The sequence below is a fragment of the Centruroides vittatus genome, unplaced genomic scaffold, assembly GCF_030686945.1.
Source record: "Centruroides vittatus isolate TY-2023 unplaced genomic scaffold, ASM3068694v2 contig_970, whole genome shotgun sequence".
Lineage (NCBI taxonomy): Eukaryota > Metazoa > Arthropoda > Arachnida > Scorpiones > Buthidae > Centruroides > Centruroides vittatus.
Genome location: NW_027122643.1, coordinates 720,995 through 748,541, shown reverse-complemented (window position 1 = coordinate 748,541; position 27,547 = coordinate 720,995). Strand labels below are relative to the sequence as shown.

Genomic DNA, 27,547 nt, shown 5'->3' with positions numbered 1-27,547 from the left:
CGGTTATTCAAATATTTTAAATATTTATTCGTCTCTCGAAATATCTTGAAAAAGAGATATTTCGATAGATTCTACTTTATAAACTGTAAATTGCTGTAGAAAGTATCATGATTCAGCTTAGTTCAATGCAGTTATAAATATTTCAATCGTTTTAAATTATAAATTTGAGTTACATTATTTTACTCCAGTTACATTATACGAAATAAATAGGTTATTGCTTTTTATATATTTCATTAATATGAATAAACGTTTTTACTATAATCGAATTTTTCTATAAATTAATAAAATACTGCAGAATAAAAAAACTCGTATAAAATTTAATATTTTTAACTAAGGAAAACACATATTTTCATTATTTTCTTAAACATTCTCAATACGAGAAAAAATGAGGAAATTAAAAATGAAAAATGGACAGATTATAAGAAATAAAGAGGAAAACGCTTTAAAAATGTCTTTTAAAAACTTTAACTTTCTACTTTATCTAAAGTTGAGACTCTCATTCATGTCACAAGTTCGCACAAACATCATACGTTTTGTTGATCACCGTGTTCCATACGAAATTTACAGTAAGCTGTAAGAGAATTGCATTTCTGATTGTCACTCACGGTGTTTACTGAGAAATATTCGCAGCATGATTTCTCACCTTATCCCTCAAATAAAGTAGCTGCGAATGTTCTCTCAATACAATTTTCACTTCGGATATCCCACAATCAAAAACTGTAACAAGTTTGATCAGACGGTTCAGAAGTTTTGGCACAAATGGTTATTAGAAAATTATTCATACTATATATTTCTAAAGAGCATACTTAACCAGTAATATCAATCATTTATTTATTTACTGTTAAATAAGTGTAGCATATAGCTAAGAAGTTCATTATATATTAAGCTCTTCAAGATTTAAATGTGAAATAATGCGCAGAAAATTCGCTTTCTCATATTAGAATATTCAAATCTGTTTATCCAGAACTTCTCACATATAAATTAAATATTTATTTTCTGATATGCGTGCTTCAATTTTGTACGTCATAAGTACAGTAGAAGTTCCTAATCCAGCACCCGATAATCCGACACCATCTGAAAAATAGCCGATAATCTAAAATTGTTCCATAATAATCTGAGATATTAGTAAAAGTAATCCACGATTGGAATTTGTTTGTTCACGTGGTGCACTGAAGACCCATGCAATAACTTGTTCATTAACGATATTCAACGAATTTCAATCGATCTTAACAGTGTGGTCATGCATTGTATCATCTTCAAATTGATTAAATAGCGTGCGTAAACAAATCGGAAACATGCAACAACGCAACTGTGCTAATTTTGCCAAGCTCTCTGCCAATTTTGTGAGAATATAAAAATGTCTGGTAATCCGACATTTACGACAATGGGGCGGCACTCTACTGTAGTCCCGTAGGTGCCGGATTCACGAACTTCTGAAGTTCGACCACAATAGAGTCGACAAGTGTTAGCGAGAAATGAGGAATAGCGTCTAATCCGCATTATCCTCGAAAAATCATTAGGATTCAAGTAAAACTTGTATGATTTTCGTTCAAGTAAACGGTAATATGATAAATTATGTTGAGATAGTGAAAAAAATTAGTCTAGAAAAAACAATTAACAATGATTAAGGCTAAAGATGTCTCTACTAGACGCCAATAAGTAATACTGAATCATTCTATATCTATTTTTAAAAGAAATCAAGGCTATGTTTAGAAAATTTGGTACGAAATTATCTAAAATGATTCTTATAAAATGTCACATTTTAATGTTAGGCTGTACTAAATAATAATTAAATAGCTAATCATTTTATTTGTGTTTTTCGTTTCCTCTAAACAGCGCCGGATTTATAAATGGGACTTCTGGACTTTACCTAGGATATCAAATTTTGAAAAATACAAAATTTGGAACTAATGCCTAATAAGGGAATTTATGATTACTGAATGCATTTATAATAAGTTATTAAATTAATAACTAAATATTTCAAATACATAGGAGCAGTTCAAGCTATAATAGCAATGTATAGTGAATATTTTGTAAGTGTTAACGTACAGTACGTGAAACCTGAAACAGAGGGGTGCTAAAGCCTAGTAAGCCCATGTTGTCTAGAACTCTAAATCCGGATAGATTAATGGAATGAGATAACACAACGCACGGACGATTTGCCAAAGAGGGTGTTTCCCAGAAGAACTTTCTACAGGAAACTAGCCCCTATATGTGTGTTAGACACGTGAAGAAACCCGGAAAACTTCACGTGTGGCTAGCCCGTTGGTCAGGCACGAACCCGCGACCAACTACCAGTTTTCAGTGGTTTTATCCACTCGACCATTGTGGCCCCTAAATCCAGAACAGCCACTGAAAGTGCTATATAAACTAGCATTAAAACGAGAATAATTTTTTAATTATTCCTTATGAATGACGTATTGAACGCATTAAATTTTCATCAGGACAGTAACGGATGATCCTATAATCAAACTGGACAAGAGCTCCAAATTCAGTTAGCAAGTCAGTTAAGATTCCAGAGAAATTTTTCTCTCTACGTTGTATTTTTAGTATCAAAAATTTATATAACAAAGACTTTTTAAATAATTTAATATTTTACGTCGCATATAAGATTTTTAAATAATATAACACTATAATGTAAAAAATATGAACATGAAATAAATGCTGATAACTTATACCTGCAAGTAAACAGCAAATCGCAAATAATATTGAAAAATAGAAAAATGGTATTTTTAACAATATACGGCGTATAAAATGGATAAAGTTCGCAAAATATATCTGTTTTTATATTCTGATTATTGATAATACATTAAATGAAATTTTCAGTATCGATAGATACAGGATGATACAAAACATTATTTTAAAAGATCTTTTATATTCAATAATTCCTTTCACATAAATCTTTTGTAAAATTTTCTGCAGCTAGCACGTTTTGTGAATAAGATTATTGACTTTTTTCGACCGTTAATGCTAAAGTTATTTTTTAAATAAATCAGAATTAACGACATGTTACAAGAGAAGAGAATAATTTAGAATTAAATTTCAAAATTGAGAATATTCAGGAAAGAAAAAAGGATTTTTTCATCTCCTCTCCGATCAAATTATATTCTTGTTTAAACAAATCAATCAATAAAAAGCTATAATTATCTATTTAAATGAACTCCAATTCTTGTTTATGATGTTAAAAAATCTTTTTTTAATACTTTGATACAAAAGAATAACGTTTTTATTAAATTATTCTATGAACACGTTTCTTTGCAGGTTCTTCAAGAGATCACGTTTCTTGCCAATTACAATAATTTCAAAACATTTTTAGAAAATTAATTGCATTCGAAAAATGAATTTTTTTCCATACTTATTGCGATAATTATCAACAATTCTCTTAGAATCTCTACAACCTAATTAACCCTGTAATATAGTTTTTCTTCTAGATGTAATTTTATATGTTTTAACATATAAAATTACAGGTAAAATTATCTTGTGATGAATATATATATATATACACTCACAAGATACAAAATGAATTATAAACCTCAAAAATCAAACAATCTATATACAAATGTATATACTATCGCTTTTAGTCATGTCAGGAATAACTGAATTTGTATATAACTTACTGTACATAATCTCAAATCTTTGACTTAGAACAGAATTCAATCAGCATATTACAATTTTAAAATATTCTCTAATAATATAAATATATCTGCAAATTAATTTAAATATAATTTAAACTATTTTAAATAAAGTTTCACGCAAGTCTATATGATCGATTCGTCTAATTTCATAGACTAAGTATAAATTAAAACTTTATAAATAAATAAATAAATAGCAGTAATAATACTGATTATAAACGTAATATTTCCACAAAAATTCACATTTTGAATGACTTTAATGTTAAATTATACATATAATGCGTGTGTGTGGCGGTGTTATGTATAAATCCATAAATTGTTTATTTTTACTGAGGACAAATTAATAACTTCATTCTTATAATGAAGAGTTTCTTATATGAAAGTTAATGAATTTGTGATAAAACGTAAATTCTATTCTGGTTGAAATCCTTTAATTAGCGTTAATATATCTAACTTTATTGTTTGTCTTCATATTTAATTTCGGGGTCATACTCAGGTATTGTTTCTTAATGCCTTAGTTGTTGTTCTATATAACTTTAAAAAATTCTCCCTTCATCAGGTCTAATTAAAGGTATGTTATATACTTCAATTTTATGAAAGATATTTCACTTATTCTAATAAGTGGGATATCCTTTTATTTACTTTTATCAAGGATATCCCACTTATCGCTATAAGTGAAATAAATATCCTTGAAAAATATGGAGTATATGAAACATCTTTGATTAGACCTGATAGAGAGAGTATTTTATATAGGGACAACAATTAGGTACTAATGTACAAAATACACGAGTGTAAAATTAATATTAAATATGAGAAACAATAAAAAATTTAGCTAAATTATCGTTAAATAGACAATTTTTAATCAAATACAGCGGAGTAAATTTATGTATTAGAACGAATTTAGAATAAAAACAATTTAAAATTTTCAGCAAAAATAAACTAAAAGTACATATATAATATAAATAGTAATTATTTTTTAATTGTAAAATTATCCAAAATGTAAATTTTTGAAAATGTTATATTAATAATCAATCTTATTACTATTGCTATCGTTTTAAAATTACATTCTGTTGTTCGAATTCTATTGTAAATCAAATTTTTTAGGCTATTTATATTCGAATTCTGTAGTCCCGACGGCTTTAGATCAGTGATTCGCGAACTTACCTTGCTCGCTGTCCTTCCATAAACTCATTTCCAACACTCCTTCCTCTATCCTACTAGTTTTATTATTTATTTATTAAAACATCGATTTATATGACTAATTAAGAAAAACACTTAAATTCAAAACGATAACAAAACATGTTTAGTTATATTTAATGAAAACTTTTAAAATGTTATTTATTCGACATAACTAATAAATTTAATTAATTGATTTTAATTTGTGAAGTGCATCGTCATTAGGCAAGAATCTTAAAAATCAATTTTAATACCTTCTTCAATATTAGTAAATTATTAACGTGAACGATGAACCTGATACGTTTCTCGATTCCTAGTCTAAAGTCACTTACAAAGTTTTAAATCGCCACGTTCAATAATTTAGAGTGGATTTCTTTGCGTGGGGAGAAGTCAGATGACTGTACCGTAAACATATTCTATCAAATATGATGTGGAAAATGCGAAGAACTTCTTAATACTGAAGTCTGCTGTTGCAATTATTCAATATTTATTCAATATAAAAGTATTATAGTCCAGTGTAGGTAACGCGCTCGAAGGGACTCATCTCTAGTCATCCCTGCTGCCCACTTTCCTCTTAGTGCTCATTTGGATAATTCCACCGGGGCAAAGAGGGTACTAACACTTTGAAAACTATTACTTTAGATAATTAAAAGAGAGATACTTGAATGTATTTGTAGTATTTAGATTTTCATGGTTTTCAATTTACTTTGTGTAGCTAAATTGTGTATATTTTCACATTAATACAAGTCTGTTTAATTGGTTAAAGTAGTGTCGTCATTCTTTAGAATGTCTCATCGCAAAATTGAAGAGATGACGTCAAATTAACTTAAAAATGTGAATTATTTCAACCAAACGAGAAGACCCTGCATTTAATTACTTACAGCGAGTAAGGTAGATATTTATTTTAATAATTTTATTGGAGATTATTTGTAAAATTTGTTTATAATGTAATTAAACATCTTTTAAATCTTGGATTTTTTTCTTTTTTGATTAGATTCCGTTTAGCCAAACAAAAGGATTAATAGAATTTATAATAAATGTAATAGTTTATTGAGTATGACGTAGGAAAATTAGCGAGTTTGTCATTATTAAATAGTAATATCAATAATTATTATTGATTTATTTAATTACTTTTAATTGAACATGTTGTTTTTCAATAATTTTAAATGAATTTATTTTTCTAATTTTTAGAATAAAAATTAAATTTCATACAAAAATCTAAAAGTAGAAAAAATAATAAATTTATAAATTAGAAGTAAATTTATAAATTTACTTACTTTCCAAATTATAGTTTATATTTAAATTTAAAAAGGATGTAAATTTAAAATAAAAATTTTAATAATTTTTTACCAAAAATTCAAAAAAAAAAAAACATATTTAAATCAGCAGGAAAGTTAATGTAATAATTAAAAAATAAATTAATAAAAGAATAATTTGTAATTAAAAAATTCACATAACTTTTGGATTATAAAATACGAAAGTTTAAGATTTTGAGAAGTTTTTATTAAAATATAAAATTAAAAATCATCTCAGTTTTATTTTAAATGTCATTTTTAACTTTTTTTATATTTATTTATTAATTTTCTAAAATATTTTACACAATTTATTTTTAAAATTTATACACAATAAAAAAGAAATATTTTTACAAATAAAAGCGCACAAAAATAATTATTATAAATATATTTGAAAATTAAGAAATTAATATTAAAATAATATAAATTTCTCCATAATTAACTATCGATTAGAGCATCGTAAATTACATTTGTATAATATGAAATTTTGTGCAAGAATATATTTTATCTGTAAAAATATTTATGTGCAGTATTTGTAAATGATGTAAGTTTTGTTTACCGTTATTTATTTATTTTCTTAACTTGTAATTTATTTACATACCTGCCCTTACTTGTACTTCTCTGCTGAAAATGTTGCCAACGCTGTTCGATGCCACACATCTATATATATCATCGTGTACGTCTTGTCTGTAATCTTCCGCTCTAAATGGTGGAAAAACCAATGAACCGTCAGGTCTCACATGACGTAACCCGGGTATTTCTCTTAATGGAGTACCATCTTGCGATGTCCAAAATACTAATGGAGTCGGTGTACCTTGAGCCGAACACGAAATCACAGTGCCAGTAGTATTATGAAAATCTACATGGCTTGGTGGTTCGTTAATGAATGTTGGTCCGTTTTGAATTTCTGTCGCGCTGCTCGCACATAAAACTGTAAATTAAAATATTCATTTATAAATACATGTAAAATGAAATACTATATTATCGAGAAACATGATGATAAATAAACATGTTTTAATATTTTAAAAGTTTAAATGAATTACTTTATTAGAACTTTATAGATATTTATATATCCTTTAAAAATATCCTTATGTAATTATGTAATATTCTCATAAGAATATTTTCACGTTATTTACTATTAATGAGGTATAATACAAAAAAGTATTAATTAAACTATATTACTAGTTTAAAATTTTTATTATTTTAATTTAAAAGCCTCGTAAGCTTTAAAATTCACCACAAAACGGTTAAAAATGAAAGAAAAAATAAATTTTTATTCAATTAAAATTCTATTGATGCACATAAAATTACATTTACAGCTGCTAGAAGAATGAACATTTCCTTAAAACAATAAAGACTTTAAGTAAATAAAATGTTTTAACAATGCAGATTTGCATATTTTTACTATCAATTTATAATATATTGTATATAAATTTATATTCTTAACAGCACTTTAAAAAATTAGATATTTTTTTGACATCTACTGTTTCCAAATATTGTACTTTGAACTTTTCCATGGACTAGATATTGATACACTTTGACATCTATTGATTGATCACCAGTTCTTGGATTGCAATATTTAATTACTGCCTCTATCAATTTTTAAAATACTGAAAAACAATCTTCTTAATGATTACAGAATTTTATTTATCAGATTAATTAATTATTTAGTGAAATAATAGTTTATAAATATAAATATGAATCATAAATTCATTGATTTGTCAGAATTTAAGCGTTAATTCTGTTGCATTTTTATTGAAACTATGTATACATAAATGTAATATATTCTACTTAAAACTTAATAAATTTCAATGTGTCTTTTATATTAGTGTGTTTAATATTATTTAATTAATTAGTTAATTATAGTAAAAATCACAAAATTAACACGATAGCACCATAACATTAGAATAAGAGGAGTAAATTGCACAAACATGAATCAAAATTTCATTCATATTCTGATTAATTCAATGACACATAAACTAACAAACTTTCATCAAATTTGTTACTAATCTTTTATACATTAACTAGCTTCATTACAACTGACGACAGATTAATGACAATTACATTTCTATTCCTCTTCGGTAGAAGAAACAATCATGTGCATTAAAACTTGCAGATCATTTCTATCGAACATGATGATTTTGTTTATCTATAATGAACATGCTTTAAGATCTTTAGAATCGTAATTAACTGATATCGATTTACCATTCACAAGAGTTGTTAAGACTATGATTAAGATGTAAATTAAACTAATACAAACTTTCGAAAAATGATTTTTCGTTTAAAACAACAGATATATATATATATTTTCCTTTCACTACACCTTTTGATAAATGCGATTTATAATATTTTCAAAAATAGCATGAATATGATAATTTGATATTTCACTTTTCACAATTGTCAGTTTACAAATTCAAAATCTCTATTCAGTGATTTGTTTGAATTTTATCTCTTATGGTTTTTGCATTCTTATTCAACTAAATCTGCAGAGACGTCACAAATATTTTCTTTCTTCAAAATTTCGTTTCCTTCTTTTTATTTTTGCTTTACACTGGGTTCAGATTTTCCCTCAAGATTCAGCCTTCTTTTACTATGCAAAAATGTTCGTCCCACTAGCAAAAAACTTTCTTAAGCAGTTGTATTTTCAATTCGCAAACATACTTCTATATTTATTCGACATTAAACTAGAATTTGAATTTATTTTATCCTTTTTTTATTATTATAATACATCTTCATCCCTGCAACGGATGGATAAACGAAAGAATGTTTTTCCAGGATAAAATTAATCATACTATTTTTTATTAAAGTAAATTATTTAATTTAATATTTATAAATATAATTTGCACTAGTTTATAAACAGAACTATATTATTTTTGTTATAATTATATATAGGGTTTTATAAGGACGTTGTTTATATAAACTTCCCGGCCATCTGTTGAAGTTAAACTTAATTTTTCTAGTTTAGAAAATAAATATACCGGCCAAACACCTTTATTATCGAAAATAATCTAAAACATAATACGATAACAAAGTGAGAATGGAATTGGATTGATGAAGAGACTTCACAAGACAGCCACTACAGCCACAATTAAGGATGATAAATCAGCCATGTCAGATTCATTCGTTTATACACAAATCCCAACAAAGATCAAGATATTTAATTATTTTATTAAATAACCGAGGCTTTCTACTTTATAAAATATTCACACGTTTACTTCAATATCCGTTAAATTTACCTAATAATAAATTAGTTATTTAATTAACATCTCATAAAATAATTTTATTTAGAAATTTCTTCAATTAATATTCATCAACATTTCTTAGAAATTAAGAAAATGTTTCTATATTTTTCTTTTCGTAAAATTTTTCCAACTTTATTTCTTTATACTTTACATGATATTTTTAATAAAAATGGTATAAAAGTATAATTAAAATTTAAAGAATTTTATTTAAAAATTTTTAATTAATTCCTTTTATAATCAATATTTAAAATTCATTTATTTTAAGAATTTTATTTTATTAGGATAATTAATTATTTGGTGATATAATAGGTAATAAACGGAAATGTGAATCATAAATTCATTGTTTTAGTGAATAAAAGCGTTAATCCTTTCGATAAATCCTTACTTTAAAACTTTTCGACTTTAAAATGAGTCAAAAATTGCAAGTAAAACTTTTAATAGCTTTTCAATCTTTAGTTAAATTGTTTATCACCTCCGGTTAAACATAATTTTCAACTTTGATATATTTTTTAATATTTATTCAAACTTTAAACAAATTATTGCTTATTAAACTGAATACTTACTTCAGTTATTTGATTGCAGATCATTACATTTTGAATTTTTCTCATAACTTTTTTTTATAACAGAATTTTATATGCTTAATATTAAAAATTATAATACATTTTAATGAATTTTATAATAAATTACTATTATTATATAAAACTTAAACATTTAATTCGCATGATAAATTTTTAAAATATTTATAAATATATACTATTAAAAATTATGAACAACACTACTTTTACATAGAATTATATAAAAATCTATTCAATTAAAATAAAATGTATTTAATTTCATATAAATTCTTGCGAATTTTTATAAAATTCAAGAATCGTAAATAAGAAAATAAGAAATTCTTTACAAAATATAAAATTAAAACTATAAATTCCATACTTAGAAGCTATTCTGTATATAATTAATCTTTCTAACAGCTATATATGTAAATATTACAGTATATAGAACTTTATCTTGTATAAAGTATAGTAATTCACCAGTACTATGTGGCTGATTTAATAGTTAAATATAATAAATGTTATAATGTTATTTGATATGCAATCTTTATTATCATGATGTTACGATAGTAAATTAGCTAATTATTAGAAAACGTTAAACATTAAATTATTGAGTCGTAAGATAATATTTGCTGCTAAATAAACTTATCATGAAGTGAAAATTCCAGAAATGTCTGCCGCAGATGTAACAAATACAGCTATCAAACACTCGAAGAGCATTCGATTAAATGTATATCTACACGAATATATATGTTTGTATGCCGCTAAACTATAATTTACAAACAAATGCTGTATATTTAGGGGCGGGATTTTTATTCATAGAATTGTTTGGCGCAAAAGGTTAGGAGCCATTTTCGATCAAAGTCGAGCTATTTCAATCACATACATTCTGTGACGGACTGTGGTCTTAAGCACAATTTCTTTTATCGGACAAGTCCGGCGGGCAAAAAATAACAAGGAAGAAACTCAGAGAAGTGGAAAATTTTTCACATCATTGATGGGTGTTTCTGGTTGACAGCACATCCCGCTATCGACAAGAAGGGAGACCGATGTGCAGTCCAGCAAATAGCTGACAGTATACCAGGAGTAGAAATCATTACTTGGCTGATTGAGCCATTAGTGAAGAAGGTGTATTATTAGTGACTCTTCCAAGACCGTTAGATCATCGAACAAACTGCGGGTGTTCCTTTGGATAGAATGGTGATTTCTGATGGAAAGACTGTTGACAAAAAGGAATGAAACCAACAAACTATAAGAACAATTCTTTTTTTAAAAAATGTCATAATTTTGCTATAATAGAAAATCTATCCGAAGCAGACTTTATTAATGGGTTTTATATTTTAAAAAATTATACTTTTTTTCAAATTTTTATACAAAACTTTTCAAAGACTCGAGGTGATTCGTGTTAACAGTTTTTTCGTCCTAATCGATAAAAGAAAACGAAAATTTTCTTTCATAAAATAAATGATCTATTCATAACCTGTTACTATTTAAAATCATTAATTTTACACTTAAACAAATATTCGAAATTCCATATTTATCTTTTTATTAATAAAATATAAAAATTTTAATTTGTTTTAAAACTTTATCTGTAAGAATTCAAACATCATCTTAATGCCATCCAGTATGCACTAATTTGCATAACAAAATTAATTTAGGAAATTATTACAAATATTTTAAAATATTTTGCAAAACTAAATAAATTTTCATTAATGTTCATTCATGTGTAAATTTCTCGACTTTATTATCATTTACAGAAGTTATAACGTTATTACTTCTATAGTCAGGTAAATAGTATGTGTTGATATCTTTTGACTAGAGATATTATTATTATTATTATATTATTATTATTATTAAAGTCCACAAAATAAAATAATCAAACTTATTTCCATTTATAAAGAAAATTTAATAGTTTATATATAATAAAGATAAACAAATTCTCTTTATTTGAAACTTAAATTACTTATTTATCTTAATAAATTATAGTAGGAGGGAAATTTAAATGTTTTTTTTTTCCTTTATTAAATAATTAGTTGTCTGATAGTTTTCTTTTAATTTTTAAATATTATCGTTAGGACTCATCGTTGTTTCTTCACGCATCTGCATCTTTGTTCATCATTAATTTTCGATTCAATGGATCGTAAACGTTAAGGTTTTTTGAGTAAGAAAGAAGAAGAAAAAAAGAAATTCCTATTTCTAAACATACAAACCGAGAAAAGATGAAATTATATCTATCTTCAGTATGTAATTTTCTGTATAATCATTATAAGATGTCATTAGATAAGAATATTACAAAAAGGTTTCTTCAATTTATCATAAACTGTATTTATGTATAAAATATCGTTGGGATAGAAATGAATGAATTGAAAAAGAAACAACATTTTTTTTATTCCTACAAAAGTACAAAACATCATTAAAAAACATTTCGAAATATTTAAAAACCTGATTTTTATTAAATAGTAAATTTTAAAATATTCTTTACATGTTTATTCATTATTTATTTTTTTCAAATTAAAATTCTATTTGTCCACAGAACATTATTTTAAAAACATATTTTTTAAAAAAAAAACTTGTATTTGTCTTAAAAACTTAATTTAAAAATTAATTAAAACTAAACTCATTTTTAGAAATGGCTTATAAATTAAAATTTAAAATTTGAATTTTAAGAAGTTATAAATAGACCAATTAGCGCGATGCTAACTTTTTGCGTACAAAAAAAAATTAACTAATAAGATTAGATAAAAATTTTTAATTTAAATTTTTCAGTTTCTTCCTTTGTAAGTTAATTATACTTAACGTTGTACTTTTGAAATTTATAACGTAATATATACATATTTTGAAAAAGGTTTAAAAATTCAAATTTAAAATTTAAATTTTAAATAGACCAATTAGCGCGTTGCGAATTGTTTGCCTATAAAAATTGACCAATAAGATAATAAAAAAATTTTGAATTTTTATACAGTATTATATATTTATAATGTAATGTATACGTGTGCACTTATGCTAAAAAATAAAAATAAAATGTATTTTTTTTTATAGCTCTTCTACTCAGCTTCGGATCGAGCCATCAAGTAATTAATAATATAAAGAAACGTGATTAATAAGATGAAAACACGCAATATTGATTTTAACTAAACTTCAAAAGTATTGATTCATTTAATAGCTTATAATTATATATTTATACAATAAATTTTTATACTTAAGTAAACCTTTTTTTTATAAACGATATTAGTGATTATTTGAAAAATTATTTAATTACATTACAACTATATTGTTAATAGGAAAAATATGTACAAATTAAAAATAATCATTTATTATTAACTAAAAAATTAAGAAATTGATTTTCAGTGCATTTTTATATTAAAAAATTTTCCGAAAAAATTTAAAATTTTTTTATTAATATTAAAAAGTTTTATAATAATATTTTCTACAAAAATTTATTTATTTATTTTTAAAGTAAACTAATTTTACTTCCTTCAAGTTTTAAGATAATGCAGGAGGGAAAAAAGACTAATCTTTTTATAAAAATATTTCCCTTTCTAAAACGAAACCATTTTTGCAAATTCTTCAAATCTTTAACTAAACAAAGAATTCGATGCTTATAGAATATAAACGACAATTTTATTCTTACTGTTTCCAATCTTTCAAAGCTGTCTGCTTTTTCGATACGCAAAATAGTTTTTCATGGGATATTATCATATTTTGTCCAGAAAATTCTTTAAAAATGGACAAAAATGTCCATATTCTACAGTTACCAATAGCCAATGTCGAAAAATGTAAAACGGAGTAAAAGAAATGAAAATTCGTTTCGTTGCATTGATTCTTTTTAAAGTTATTTATTTATATTTTTTTTTTTATTTTCCTCTTTTTATCTTTCTAATACAGATGCGGTTAGAACACAGCCGACTACCATTAACTATAATATCGTTACGTAAAATAAACATTTCCAGTTAAGAGTTGGGTTAAAGAATAGTACACGTGTATAAGGAAGTTTTCGTCCTCAACAACCATTTGCCATGATTAGTGTAGACAGGCTGACAGCTGCAGTCTTTCTAATTGGTTTCCTTGACCACTTTCCAGACAACTAAAACCTCATTAGTCTGATGACCAGGTCGTGTACACACAACTGATCTCTTTCTACGCATTGGTCTTGCTGTACTTATCTACCAGCGTAATGGTCTACAGGGACATCAAAGGCCGATTGATTCTAAGCAACTCCAGACTTTTTGTCCTAACTACGTGCACCACTCGGTTTATGAGTGTGATGCTAACATAGTTTTGATTTAGATATACAAGAGACCCTATTCTAAGATGTTACAAGTCCCTCGAGAATTGCACAAAGCTTGTTTTTATTACTATGGAACTGCGTGTGTCGTGCCTATGACATAGCTAAAATATTACATTTTAATGTCTCGAAGCCATATAAATAATACATACAAACTTCTTTATGTTGTTATTTTGATTAATTTTTTTTATTAAAAATTCAACTTATTGAGTTAGATAGAAGAAATTAGTGTTTTTTTTATTTAAAAAAATTAAATTAAATTTTATATATATAACTAAATTTAGAACATTATCGATTTTTAACGTACCTAATAGTATACTGTTTGATATATATTTAAAAATTATCTAAGCAACAGTTCAGTTGGAAATATTCCAAGCAACATGTTTCGAGATATCAGGATATAAAGCCATTCAAATATTATTTTGCACGAAGGAAATGCCCATATTTTTCTTTCAACGCTTCGATGAAGAAATATATATATATATATATAAAAATTTGTTATTAAAGTAGAGAATATTGTATTTTTTTTTCTTTTTTATAGAACGTCTATCAAGTACAAGTAGAAACGTCCAGTTTCGAGATGGAATATTACAAACAATAATATTTTCAATATAAGAATGACATGTGTGAATATACAACTATAAAAAAAAATAAGACATTTTTCATACAAAAAATTTCTCATGTATATTTTGATTTTTATGACATTTAAAACAAATTTCAAAGAATGATGTTATCTTTACATACTTACAAATGTAATTAATCTAAATATGCAAATATAACAAAATTTAATCTCTTATTAATGATATTTCAATTTTATCATTTCAGAATTTTCCTTTATCTAGATAATTACAAAATAATAATTTCGGATCAATATTATCGTCATTTCCTTAATCCTAGTATTTAAGATAAATGAAGAATAATTGAAAAGCTTACAGTAAATTTTTGGGGGTAATGTCTATTAAATTTATAGGATGTAATTAAAGTTTCTCCCGATATATTCAGAATAATGCGATTAAATTTTATATAAATTACTTTAAAAATCGGATAAGAAAGTAGTATATATTTATATATTTTAAACTAGTAAATTTAAATTTATATTTAAAAATAAAAAATAAAAAATAAACTTCCGACGGACCATAAACATGTTAAATCGCTCGAAAAAATTATATTTAGAAATATGTTTTTTATGATATTAGCATAAATTTTTATCACTTTTAGATAACTTTGCAATGTTTTTTAGCAATTTATCTAAGAAATATTCGAACTAGTTTTTTTTACCTCATTAGTTTTGTGAAATTTTATGAAGTATAAACATAAATTTTCAAAAAATTTTCTGATAAGCTAAATAAAATTATCTAGAAATTTGTTAGAATTTCCTATACATTTACATTATAATCCTCATAAAATTATATAAAAAATGATATATTCCTAGTGAGATATGAATTTTTAGATTATTTATAAAATACATTATTATAAATTCATTTGAAGATATTCTAGATAGTTTCTAGAAAATATTGAAATGAATTTATAATGATAAATTTTATAAACGAGATATAATAAATGTATTATTTTTCAAAATTTACTTTAAAATGTATAAAAATTTAAGATAATTTTATATAAATATTGTATTAAAAAATACTTTAGATTTTCTTTTAAGAGAGTTTCTTATATTTAAAAAAGAAAATCTATTGTAAATAATATAAGAGACATTTCGAGTTTTAAGGTGTTTATTTCTTATAAACACATTAAAATTTGTAGAATTTATTAGAAGCTTATGTTACAATTTATTTCTTTTGGAGTAGTTAACTATTTAGAAGAATGTTTTCTAATCTAGTTTTCATTCGGTTGAAGTAACCACACTTGTATTGCTCGGAAAGGCATTAGACTCGAAACGAAACAAATAGAAATTGGATAAAGCTGAACTGTTTCCCTTGTTAGAAGTTAAAGATACTTATATATAAGAAATAATAAATAAAAATTAATAAATTATATATTAAATTCACTATTTTTTACATGAACTTAAAAAGCACGAATATTTAACTGTCACTTTCTTTAAATTTAAAAAAAAAAAAAAGTAAGAGGAGAGGGAGGGAAAAAAACTGACAAGTTGACATCAGAAAATTTTAACTTTCTGATAAATTTTGGATTAAAAAAAAGGAAAAAAAAAGCTATCATATTTTAAGACATTTACACGTTAATCGAAGCTATAAATCGGATAAAGTATGCAGCGAATTTGATTTAATGGTTTCTAAATATAGCTAAATAAATGCATTTTCTTATGCTATTCTAAAAAATCGTTATGTACGTTTAAAGTATTTTTTTTGTTGTTGTTTTTTGGGTTACTTTGAGAAATCAAGTTGGTTTATTTTATTTTCTGTCTTCCTTCTTCTTTTTTATCATATGTTCTCGAACAAAGCGCTTACAGAATTGTGAGCTAAGAAAGCTGTACCCTGTAAAGTCCGTTCTATGCCTTCTTATTTGTCTGCAGAAAAGACTTCACATCTCACTCTAGAGATGAATAGTTGTCACCTGCAGGTTTGTATCTTAGCAGCTATATTCCATTTTGATTGGCTCTTTAAAATGTTTAGTTTAAAAATTAACTGGTTTTTCCCCCTGAAGTTATTTTTTTATTTCGAAAATATTAAGTAATTAATGTTAATTAAATTTTACAATATAATATAATTTCTAAATATAAACTTTTTTAAAATAAAAGCTTTTATTTTAAAATAATTTTTTCTCGTTGTATTGTATTTTAATAGGCAATTTTATGTAAATTTGCTTTTTTAATATATATGCATTTTTTTCTATTATTATTCTGCTTTTAAAAATTTCTTTCTTTAGTCGATTTTTTATTTTTTTTCTAAAAAAATCGATATAAAAATTATTTTGATTTTAAAAACGACTTTTTTTTATACACGAAATTTATAATGATATAAGACTTTCTATGGAAACTTCGTGAATAGTTTGTATAGTTTAGGAAATTTTGTAAGTAAAAAAAAATAAAGGTTTATTTGATTTTTGTAAAATTTTAAAGTTTTATTCAATAAGCTTTACGTTTTACTTAAATTTTATACTTTAAAGTTCGTCTGTAATCCGTTAAATATATGCATTTGTATAAAGCTGATTTACATTCATCCTTGATAAAATCGTAAACAAAACTGGAAAAAATACATCAAAACTCTTACCACTTTAAAAAAAAGTGTATAAATTTATGTACTAAAATAGCATCAAAACTCAATTAACAGTTTTAAACAGAAGAAAGTAAGCATTAAAAAATTACACGATCATCATAAAAACTAAAAATTAATTTCCTAATTAATGACTTCAACCAGAAATTAATTAAAAGTAACGGAAACTTACCTCTGTGAGTAGTTAATATTAATAACTGAATTAGCACACTTCCCATATCCATCATTACTTAATCAGAAATTTATCTTTCCAGTTTTTATAAACCGAAAACGATAAATAGCAACAACTCCATCACGTGGTCCACATTTAAAATATTTTTTTCTTTAAGTATATGCACACTATCCCATCTGAATCGTGATATAATGTTTGATAGATAGAGCAATATCACACAGCAAACGAAGTATGCACCTGTATTAAAGGAAAAAGTAAGTAGTCGTCCTTTTTCCAACGCCTTCAGTGGCAGACTGAGAGCATCTAGAGGCTGCACGCCGACCTGATCAGATTGACTGGAGATATACAAGCTTGGATTGAGCGCCCTCTGCTCTCTAGCCACGTGAGTTATACTTAACTACCACGTGGTTAAGTATAACTCAATCATAACAAATCGAATGATAAAGTATCATAGCGTGATAGAGGATATGGGACAACAATCCGTTTAATAAGCTAACAGATTAATATGATGTAATTTCCAGAGTTAAATATTAATATCATTTTTTATATATATGATTCAGAATTGCTTGAATAAAACGTTGGCGTAATATATTAATAAATCAGTTTATATTTGAAAATGGTCAGTTAAACGGAAGCATTTTATGTTGTTAGTTATGCATGATTTTGTTATACTTGCATAAAATATTTGTATAGGATAAATTTAATATTAAAAATTTTATGCTTTCATAAGTATGTCCCACAAAAGGAAAAGATGTATCTTATATCGTTAAGAACTGCATCATTGTTGCTGATATCGTCAGTAACAAGAAAACATCGTTATGGTCAAAGCTTAGTCATTTAGAATGATTGATTCTCATTTCTCTCTTCGACTTTTTTATCCATCTAAACGCTGGTTAGGCCATTGCCACTTATACACAGATAATCGTTGTGATCATCAGAGGAAGGAAGATAAGAAGACTTCGTGTCTGTTCTGCTATACATTGATCTCCGTGTGTCAGTTCTGCTAAACATTGATCCCTTTGTGCTGTTAGTGAGGCTTTGGATGATCACTACAATCGATATCCATAAAAAAGTAGTAAGAATGATAATCCTCTTCTCACCACAGCCAATGATAAGGAGCGAACTGATAAACTGTCACATTACTTAACGCTCGTACAGAACGTTAAGATAGAGACTGATAGTTCCTGGTCTGATAGGTCATCCGGTAATGAATTATTCTGGATAATCATTTCGCTAGCTTCCATTGTCATAATATTTTGCCTTTTGTACTAAATAATTGCATAATAAATTCATATTATAATCCCATTAAAACAACTCTTATCGATTTAATGTTTTATTAAATTTTCATAAAATTACTTACAAGAGAATAATATTTCAACAAATTTTTCTTGCGTAAAAAAATGTTTAAAAAATGCATTTTAATTAAACTGTATTCCAAAAGAAAATTAAATTACTCATTTATAATATAGAAAATGTATAGAAACTTTTTAATTATTTAATTTTTACGGCGAAGAAGTTAAAATTGTTAGAAAAATATAATTTTTAACAGATATATAAACTATTATTATTAAATTTTATGATAGACAAAGTTAGATTAAGCTGACAATTATGATTTAAACTTATAAGGGGTAATGGAATCCATAAAATCCAAGAAAAATCCAAAGAAATTTAGAAGATAGAAGATGAAGGATATAGACTATCTTCGAGAAATTGGGTTCTGAAACAGGGAAGAAGAAATCCATTGAAGTTAAATTCATATAATACAAAGCTACTTCTATTGATTCATCATTTCCTATTTATTGAACTGAACTGAAAAATTACATAAAAGTTCATCACATATTGAAGCTCTCTATCTTATATGACCATAATAAAAAAAATAGAATCGATAAAATGCAATCATATGATAACTTTATTTATTAATTTTATGTCTTCAGTTTTATTAATTTGGGAAATTTTCCATCAAATATTATATAAGTTATTAAATTTTAAAGTATCATCTAAAATATATTAATATTTAATTTTATAATACATTTAATTTTTATACGTTTAATATATTATAAAATAATGCTTTTATTATTTAAGAAATTAGAATAATTTCAAAGTATGGATATAATTTATTTCTATTATCTAAATTTTTTGTCAGGTAATGTATATTAAATTACGGCTTTTCAGACTGATCACTTACCTTTTTTTAGACCTTTCAGAATGTAAAAAATAAAAATAAGTGTTAAAAATCTTTATTTTTTAAATTAAATCTTAAAGATTTCTTTTCTTAATATATTAATACAAGAAATACAATGAAATGAATAATTTTTAATAAATATTTTTGATTTTCCTTAAAATACCTCTTCTAGCCTTCCTGTTTGAAGGTCTCAACATAATAACATTAACGAATATATTTAAAATATTATTTTAAAGCATCATATACATTTTTTAAATCACTTAATATATCAGACTTTTCAGTTATCATCTCACCTATGGTTTTGGGTCCTCAGTATAAAAACATTAAGATAAAACAGCGTTAAAAGTTATATCATAACTGTAAAATAATAAAATTCAATTTAAATAATAAAGGTTTTTTACTTTTTTCTTCCTTAATATACAAGAAATGCAACAAATGTTCTTGTGGCACCTTAAATATGGGATGCCCACCTTCTTGTAAGCTTTGCTGGTCCCCTTGTGAGACGACCTGAATGTATTTAAATATAGAAATTTAAAGAATATTTAAAATATTCCTTTAAGTATTATAGGCATTGATATTGTTGTTATTCTAACATTGTTTCCTAGAAAACATACAATATATATTCTTTATGCAAATATATATATTCGATATATATTCATATGTTTACAAAGGGAAAAAAATGTATATATATATATATATATTATAAAATTCCGAATTATTTTTTTTATGTAATAAATTTATTTTTCTAAAAATAAGTCGATCAAACCTCAAACAATATCATAATTAAAACATTTTTTCATTTAAATTCTCTAATTTAATATTTAAATTTTCTGTACTACATTGAAAGTAAATTGCATTTTAATCTACTAAAATAAATAATATTTAATATACATTTAATTAAATTTTACATTTTTATTATATAAATAATATAATATTAATTAAGCTTTAATTTTAATTATAAATTATGTTTAATGCATTTAAATTATCCCCTTTTTTTACATTTTAAATAAATAAATTTATTTATCAAAGTTCCGCACCCTGTTTTTTAATTAATTAAAATATTATTGAATAAATCTTATTATTGCTTCTCAACATTAATTTTTAATGATGTAAAGTTCATACTGTATACTTTACGTGTAAATCTATTTTTGCTTATTTAATTAATTAAAAGTTTTAATCAAAATTCTACATTAAGAAATCTGTAAATTGAATTTTTAGAGCGTATTAACTCAGAAAAATTGCATTTTTTAAATGAAAAACCCGATTTTTTCTTTACGTATTAAATAATAAAAATACAATTTTTTATGAAACTAAACTACATTGTATAAAAATCTATTTCTAAATTATTTACAACAGAATATTGAAGAATTTTTTCTATATATATACTTTTAAGGAACATTTATTGATTTACGAATTTCATTGCTATCAAGTATCCATTTTTTCTATATTTTTTTTAGAGTATTTCTTCTTACAATTTAATCAATATTTAAATATATTATATTGGTTTAGTTAATAAAAAATCATCCTATATGGATATTATAAATAAAAATCTTTAAATATATTTATAATAAATTATTTAAATATGTTTTTAAAATCAAATTTCAATGCTTTAAAATGCAATTGAAGCGAAACGTATTTTATATTTATTTTCATAAAATTTAATGATTGTATATAGAGTAATATAAATTAAATAAATCTTATTCCAAAACGGAATTATAAATCAAATTTTATATTTTATCTTTATCCAACTTGCTTTAAAATCCATCCAAGCTGCATATAAATATTCATTCAGGGTGACTTGAAAATTACGATTTTCGTCACGTAATAAATAAGTTCTTCGTGACGTGATGGATTCAAAAATTTGAATGATGTATTTTTATAAATCACATTATTTATTTAACATACACGAGATAAATATTAGCTTAGATGATAATAAAAAAAAGATCATTTTTATTAACTAAAACGTGTAGAGAAAGATAGAGAATTAAATTATCAAATCTAATTTTTATATTTATTTTAATATAATTAAATTGAAGTTTATTACTTTTAAATTTATTAATATATATATATATATATTGATTGATTTTTCTTAAATTAAAGATATTCCATAATTGACCAATTTTTCTTTCATTATCATTAACTTTTAGCACATTAAATTTGAAGAAAAATGTGCCATAATTATACGAAAATTGTAAAGTAGAATCTTTAATTATGAAAAACATTATTAATTATTATTGAATTTCAGGAAAGTTTTATATTAATAATAATAATGTATAAAATACTAATAAATGGAAACTTTATAATTTTCGGCATTAATAATCGTTATAATTCAAACGGACAATATTGAATATTATAATGCAGAGAAGGGAGTAGCTGTCTATTCCATCAAACTCATATTGTGCATAGGAGATTAATACATTTAACAATTGCCAGAAGCCAACTTTGTTAATTCTCAATCGAAATGGGAAAACATTATACAATTTTCAGCCAAGTAGGTGTTTCTGACACATCACTTACACAATAGGGATTACTATGACGACAAATGACATCTAGTATGATTAGATTAACACAAAAGGATACTTGTCATTCCATAGTTCGGGTATCATTCATAATTACCCGAACACTATCGTTAAACTTGTCCTTTATCACGTCATCAAAACACTCTCACATCATGAAAAAAGTGATTTTTTTAAGTAAAATTATTTAAAAAGTAATAATAAATATGTTTTCTTATCACTTAAACTATTAAAAGAAGTAATGTAAACCCATGTAAGGTTTTTTTATAAGTAATTCTTTTTTTAGAGGTGTTATTAAACAATTAGTAAATATAAGTCGAAATGTTAACCTTGTTGATAAAGCATTGTTCAACCACTTATGTGGCATTAACCAACGTTTACTTTCCAATCAAACGGTTCATATCGATCAACTTTGTTGAGAGATCAAAGACATCTGAGTCGAATCTGCCACGTTGTTTTGCAGGTGAACTTTTATTGCTGATTCTCTGCAGAAGCTAGAAAAATGATCGATTCTGAATGTTATCCTCGAGGCCCTCTCTACGGCACGTCTCCTGAACAAATCGAAACCTTCTCAAGATGCTCTTGTTGTTAGCATTCTATAGTGTCAGTAAATTGGAATCCAGAACTTCTTATGCAGTGAATGTTTACGTCTTACCGTAAAAAGCTACCCCGAAGCAGTAGATACTTCAAATCTTCTGAAGATATAATGTTATGTAGGAAATGCATTTCGCATTCGATTTGATGGTGTGATCGTTTTCAAAATCAGTCTAGCATAATAAACTTATGGGGTTAGTAGATTATTCAATGTTCTGAGCCGAACTGTGATTATTTTAACAAACAAATTTTACGAAGGAATATTTTACACACAGCTCCCTATCTAGAAAATTTCAATTCTCTTTAGGTTCTATAAAAACATTTATGAAATTTATGAATATTACACAAGAATAAATTTTAATATATTTAATTTGCATGTAAATTATTTAGTTTTAAGAAACTATTTTTTAAAATTTTAAATCATTTTTATATAAATTATAAAACGCACGAAATTTCTTAACTTTCTTAACTTTTTACATCATTAATATTTATTTAAAGTTCGAATCGTGAACGTGCTCCAATTTACATAGACTAATAGTAATTTCTTTTTACTCGACTATGAATGTGAGCGAAACAAATTGAATTCTCTAAAAATTATATATCATATGATTGGATTTTAATTTGATTATTAAATAAATGATTTGACTGAAGGGAAAAAGTAGTTTTAAACTTTCACTCTTTTGTATCTGAAAAGAAATTTTCGTTGTCAGTTTTCTTATCTTAGAAATATTTTTTAAATTCTCTTATCTGAACTGAAAAAATGTTATATCATTAAGAATTGACATCAATATCCCTTTGGGAGGATACCTTCCATTTTTTGCATCTACTAGAAATTGTGAAATGGAGCGAACAGAAACCAACGAAAACTTTGAAGCATTAGAACATGATAGGACTTTGAACCTTAACTAGTTTCATCATCTTTTATCTTACTTTACCAAACTTGACATTGCTCTTTAATATTAACTTAATTTTTTCATCGCCGTAAAAACATTATGTATTGTTTAAAACATATTTTAATTTCATCAAAAAATCAGCTTTGAAATAATAATTTAATTATTCTAAGAGAAATACTAATTGGTTATAAAACTAAACGAAATCAAGTTATTGTTGTTATTATTTTTTGAATAAAATATAAACTCTTCTACGTTATAATAAAAATAGTTTTTATAGTTATAAATCATAAGCTTCGTTTGACTGTATAAAGTAGCCTAACGAAGCTTACATTCATAACAAGGCAAAAGTTTATTTTTAGAATATATAGGTTATATAACAATAGTTCCTATGGACGGTGAAGTTGCCTGTTATTTTTTATGTTTAAAAATATAAAAGTTTTAGAATATTCTTTATATTCCTCAACGAGTTAAGAATCTTAACTTTGGTAATATCCAGTTCTCTTGTAAATAGTAATGGCAGCAAGACGTCCACAATGAAGCAGGTGTTCCAACATTAGCATCTCCTGTGGAGAGTGATTAAGATCGACTTCATGGTCATCCATCATGTGACATCAACAAACAATCCTGTGACAGTAATTAACACTTTCGCTAAAGGAGTAAAGAGTAATTAATTCTTTACTCATTTACTGATTTCACTACAAACATAATTAATTTAAATTAGATAAATATTTATTTTTATAAAATTTAATTATATAGTTTTTAAGTCGTTTATAGTGTTTTGTCGGTTGTATTTTTATCTGCTTACGGTAATGCATGATAATAAAATTTCACGAAGAAATTTATGCAAATTTATCCGATTTTTTAAGCTTTTGTTCGTTTTTTTTATAATGTTTGTAGTAAATTGACTAAACTTTTAAGATTTTTTTTAGTATATTTTCAATTTTTATTATAATGAGCTTAAAATATTTGTTACTTTGAAATTCGATCCTTTCGTACTATTTAGCATTTTTTTACTTCTTGTTTTTAGCCTTAAACCAACAAATAATCTCTTGATTTTAACATTTTAATGCTTAAGCTCATTATGATAAGAGAAAAGGTAATGCTACTTTGATAATGAAACTAAAAATTGTCTAAAATCTTGTTATCAAACGTGTTTTCTAAGTAACGTAATAAGCAATGGCTGTAAGAGCTCAGTTTTATCTCTGTTTTTTATTTTAAAAACCTTAATAGAATCTGACATCAGTCGTGTTCTATCCTAAAAGAATGCAATAACGTTTGTCATTTAAGTATATTGACCTCAACAACTTTCAAAACGTGTCACTTGCCACTAACATCTGATCCATTTGAAATAAAGTGCCCGATAGGTAAAATGCTATTTTCTGTTTAAGAACCAAACATTGAAAGTGAATAAATCAATACAATTTTAAAACTAAAAGGCTGAGTTGAATTTAGTGGCCTTATTCTTTCCCTTTTTTCCTTTACCGTACGCTATTTTCTTTTTATTTTTTCTTCTTTTTGTGTGTCCAACCACGTAGTTAAAATCGATGTTTTCTTAAGAGTTTTAACACATAAACGTAGAACGAATTTATAGCAGACAATGCAACGATGGCTACTGACAGGAGAATTCTAGATAACAAGCAGTTGTCTCTGCAGGTTTTAACCTACTTATAGCCTGAAAAGGGGAATACAAAATCAATATATGTTCTATTGACAAAAGATATGACGAACTCTTGCAGAATGAATCTTAAACAAATAAAGAAACGAGATTTTTACAAACCCCGACAATGTCATCAGAATATTCTTTGTACTTTCGTCTCCTGGAATGCAAAGATAACTAACGTTTTCCATTCACGGATACAGGCAAATCATTCACTAATATCTATTATAACCCGCATTTTTGAAGAATCGTGTTCTGCAGCTGATAACGGTGCAAAAAGATTCTTAATTTTCATTATGATCACGTAGCATTTTCTTCATCCAACTCCATCACTTTTGACGGACTGGAGTATGTGAACTGACTAGGGAAATGGAAAGAAGACCTTCAACCAAGAATGCCATATCAGCAAAGCGTGCGTGTCTCCGAAAGGTTGAAGGAAATATCCTAATGCGTTTCCTGTGCATGGACTGCACTTGCCTAATATGATCTAACTGGCAATTGCACAACAATTTCCTGCTCTTCAACTCCATTAATCCTACTATAGCTTAAGGAAATTGACTTCAGTTCTCTCCCAACTGGCCGAGGCAATGCGATACGATGATAATGCCTTCGTTAATAACTGATGTAAGATTTAACTAGCTCAAATCGGTTAAAAGTAAACAATTATTAAATAATTACAACGTACATCATTTAAATAATTACGAATTGAAGAAGAATATCTTTGACACGTGAATTAGAAACTAATGCATGCTTAATGTTTAGATGTTACATGTGACATGTGACATTTATTATTGGTAATTCTGCCATGAAATTTTTATCATTATACCAACAAATAAATTATTATAACCTCTTCCATATATATTTTAATATTAAAATATATAAATATAAATTATGTATATCATATAAACTGAAAATAAATAAAAAGGATATTAAATGTTTTAAATCTGTATTTTATAAATTTTATTGTATGTTATTCTCCATTAAAATGTTTTTGAATCGTCATTCCTTTTGAATAGAAAAATAGATTTTATAAATCTAGCCACGTGGCTCTCTTTAAATTCGAATAACACTTCTTTCTTGTTGTACAAAGTGTATTCAAGCTGGAGAGGTAAACATCCACTAGATTTTCTTCAAAATTGCTTGCTATTAGATAGAAGAGTAATGCTGTGTATAAAGATTTCATATATATTATGTTATATTTTTTCGTTTGTAACTATGCAAACAGTTTTAATTAAAGTAAAATGTATTTAAAATAATTCTTAAGCTTTGAGGGAAAATGTATGCGTGGTATATACAGTATAAAATAAAACTGAAATGCGCCTGAAGGAAATAATAAAAAATAAATCTAATTAAATATAATGTAAAACTGAATTTAATTACTTCAACTTTTCGAATGCTTTTATGATATTAATTCATGTTTTTGTAGTTTTTCAATGAAGATGTTTTGCTGGAAATTATATTTATCTAAATAAATATTTAATATTGTAGAAGCCTGTAAGGTTTATCTTACAAGCATCAAGATGAATCTCATTTTTGTATAAATTAATTAATTATAAATTATTCAATTATATTTTAATATAAATATATAAAATAACCTTATTAATAATAATTAAAATTTAGTTTTATTCTTTTTACTTAAAAATATTTCATAAAATTATAAAAAAAATTAATCGGATAGAAGCCTTATTGGCATAAAATATTAATAAAATATTTTATATAATATTTTATAATTTAAAATACATCAATTTTATATATTTATTTAATATTATTTTAATTCAAATAATTCTCAGTTAGCAATAAACAGTTTAATAAACATTCAAACTAATTACAAGTATTAGGACAATATTTTTAAAACTTAGCACTATATAAATCATATTTTTAAATATTTATTTTATGCAGTTAAAGAATTACGTTCTAAATATATAATTTTAATTTATTAAGCCATTATTTTTCTATTTTCATGTATATGTGAGCAACATTCCTTTCTATATATGTCTGACTAGATATGACTGATCTATCTACTATCTTCCCTTCGTATGTACGACTACCTTCTATCTAAAGCTATATCAAAGCGCTGAATTCTAAAAATTAATATTTTTACACGATTAAATTTATAGAATTTTTTGATATTTTCTCGCATTCTTAATAATCCAATATTAGAATAATT

The 27,547-nt window shown here is 25.0% G+C and overlaps 1 protein-coding gene across 2 annotated transcripts in view; it reads right to left on the bottom strand.

Moving 5' to 3' along the window:
* LOC136985434 (cell adhesion molecule Dscam1-like) overlaps nt 1–17,872 on the bottom strand; it is a 216,609-nt gene extending 198,737 nt beyond the window's left edge. For both annotated transcript variants that reach the window (XM_067282718.1, XM_067282717.1), the window contains exons 1-2: nt 17,539–17,872; nt 6,702–7,031 (exon numbers count right to left, since the gene is read on the bottom strand). In XM_067282718.1, the coding sequence (XP_067138819.1) occupies nt 6,702–7,031; nt 17,539–17,593 (385 nt within the window). In that variant the 5' untranslated portion in view covers nt 17,594–17,872. The remainder of the gene's footprint in view (nt 1–6,701; nt 7,032–17,538) is intronic.
* Between the last annotated feature and the right edge of the window lie 9,675 nt (nt 17,873–27,547).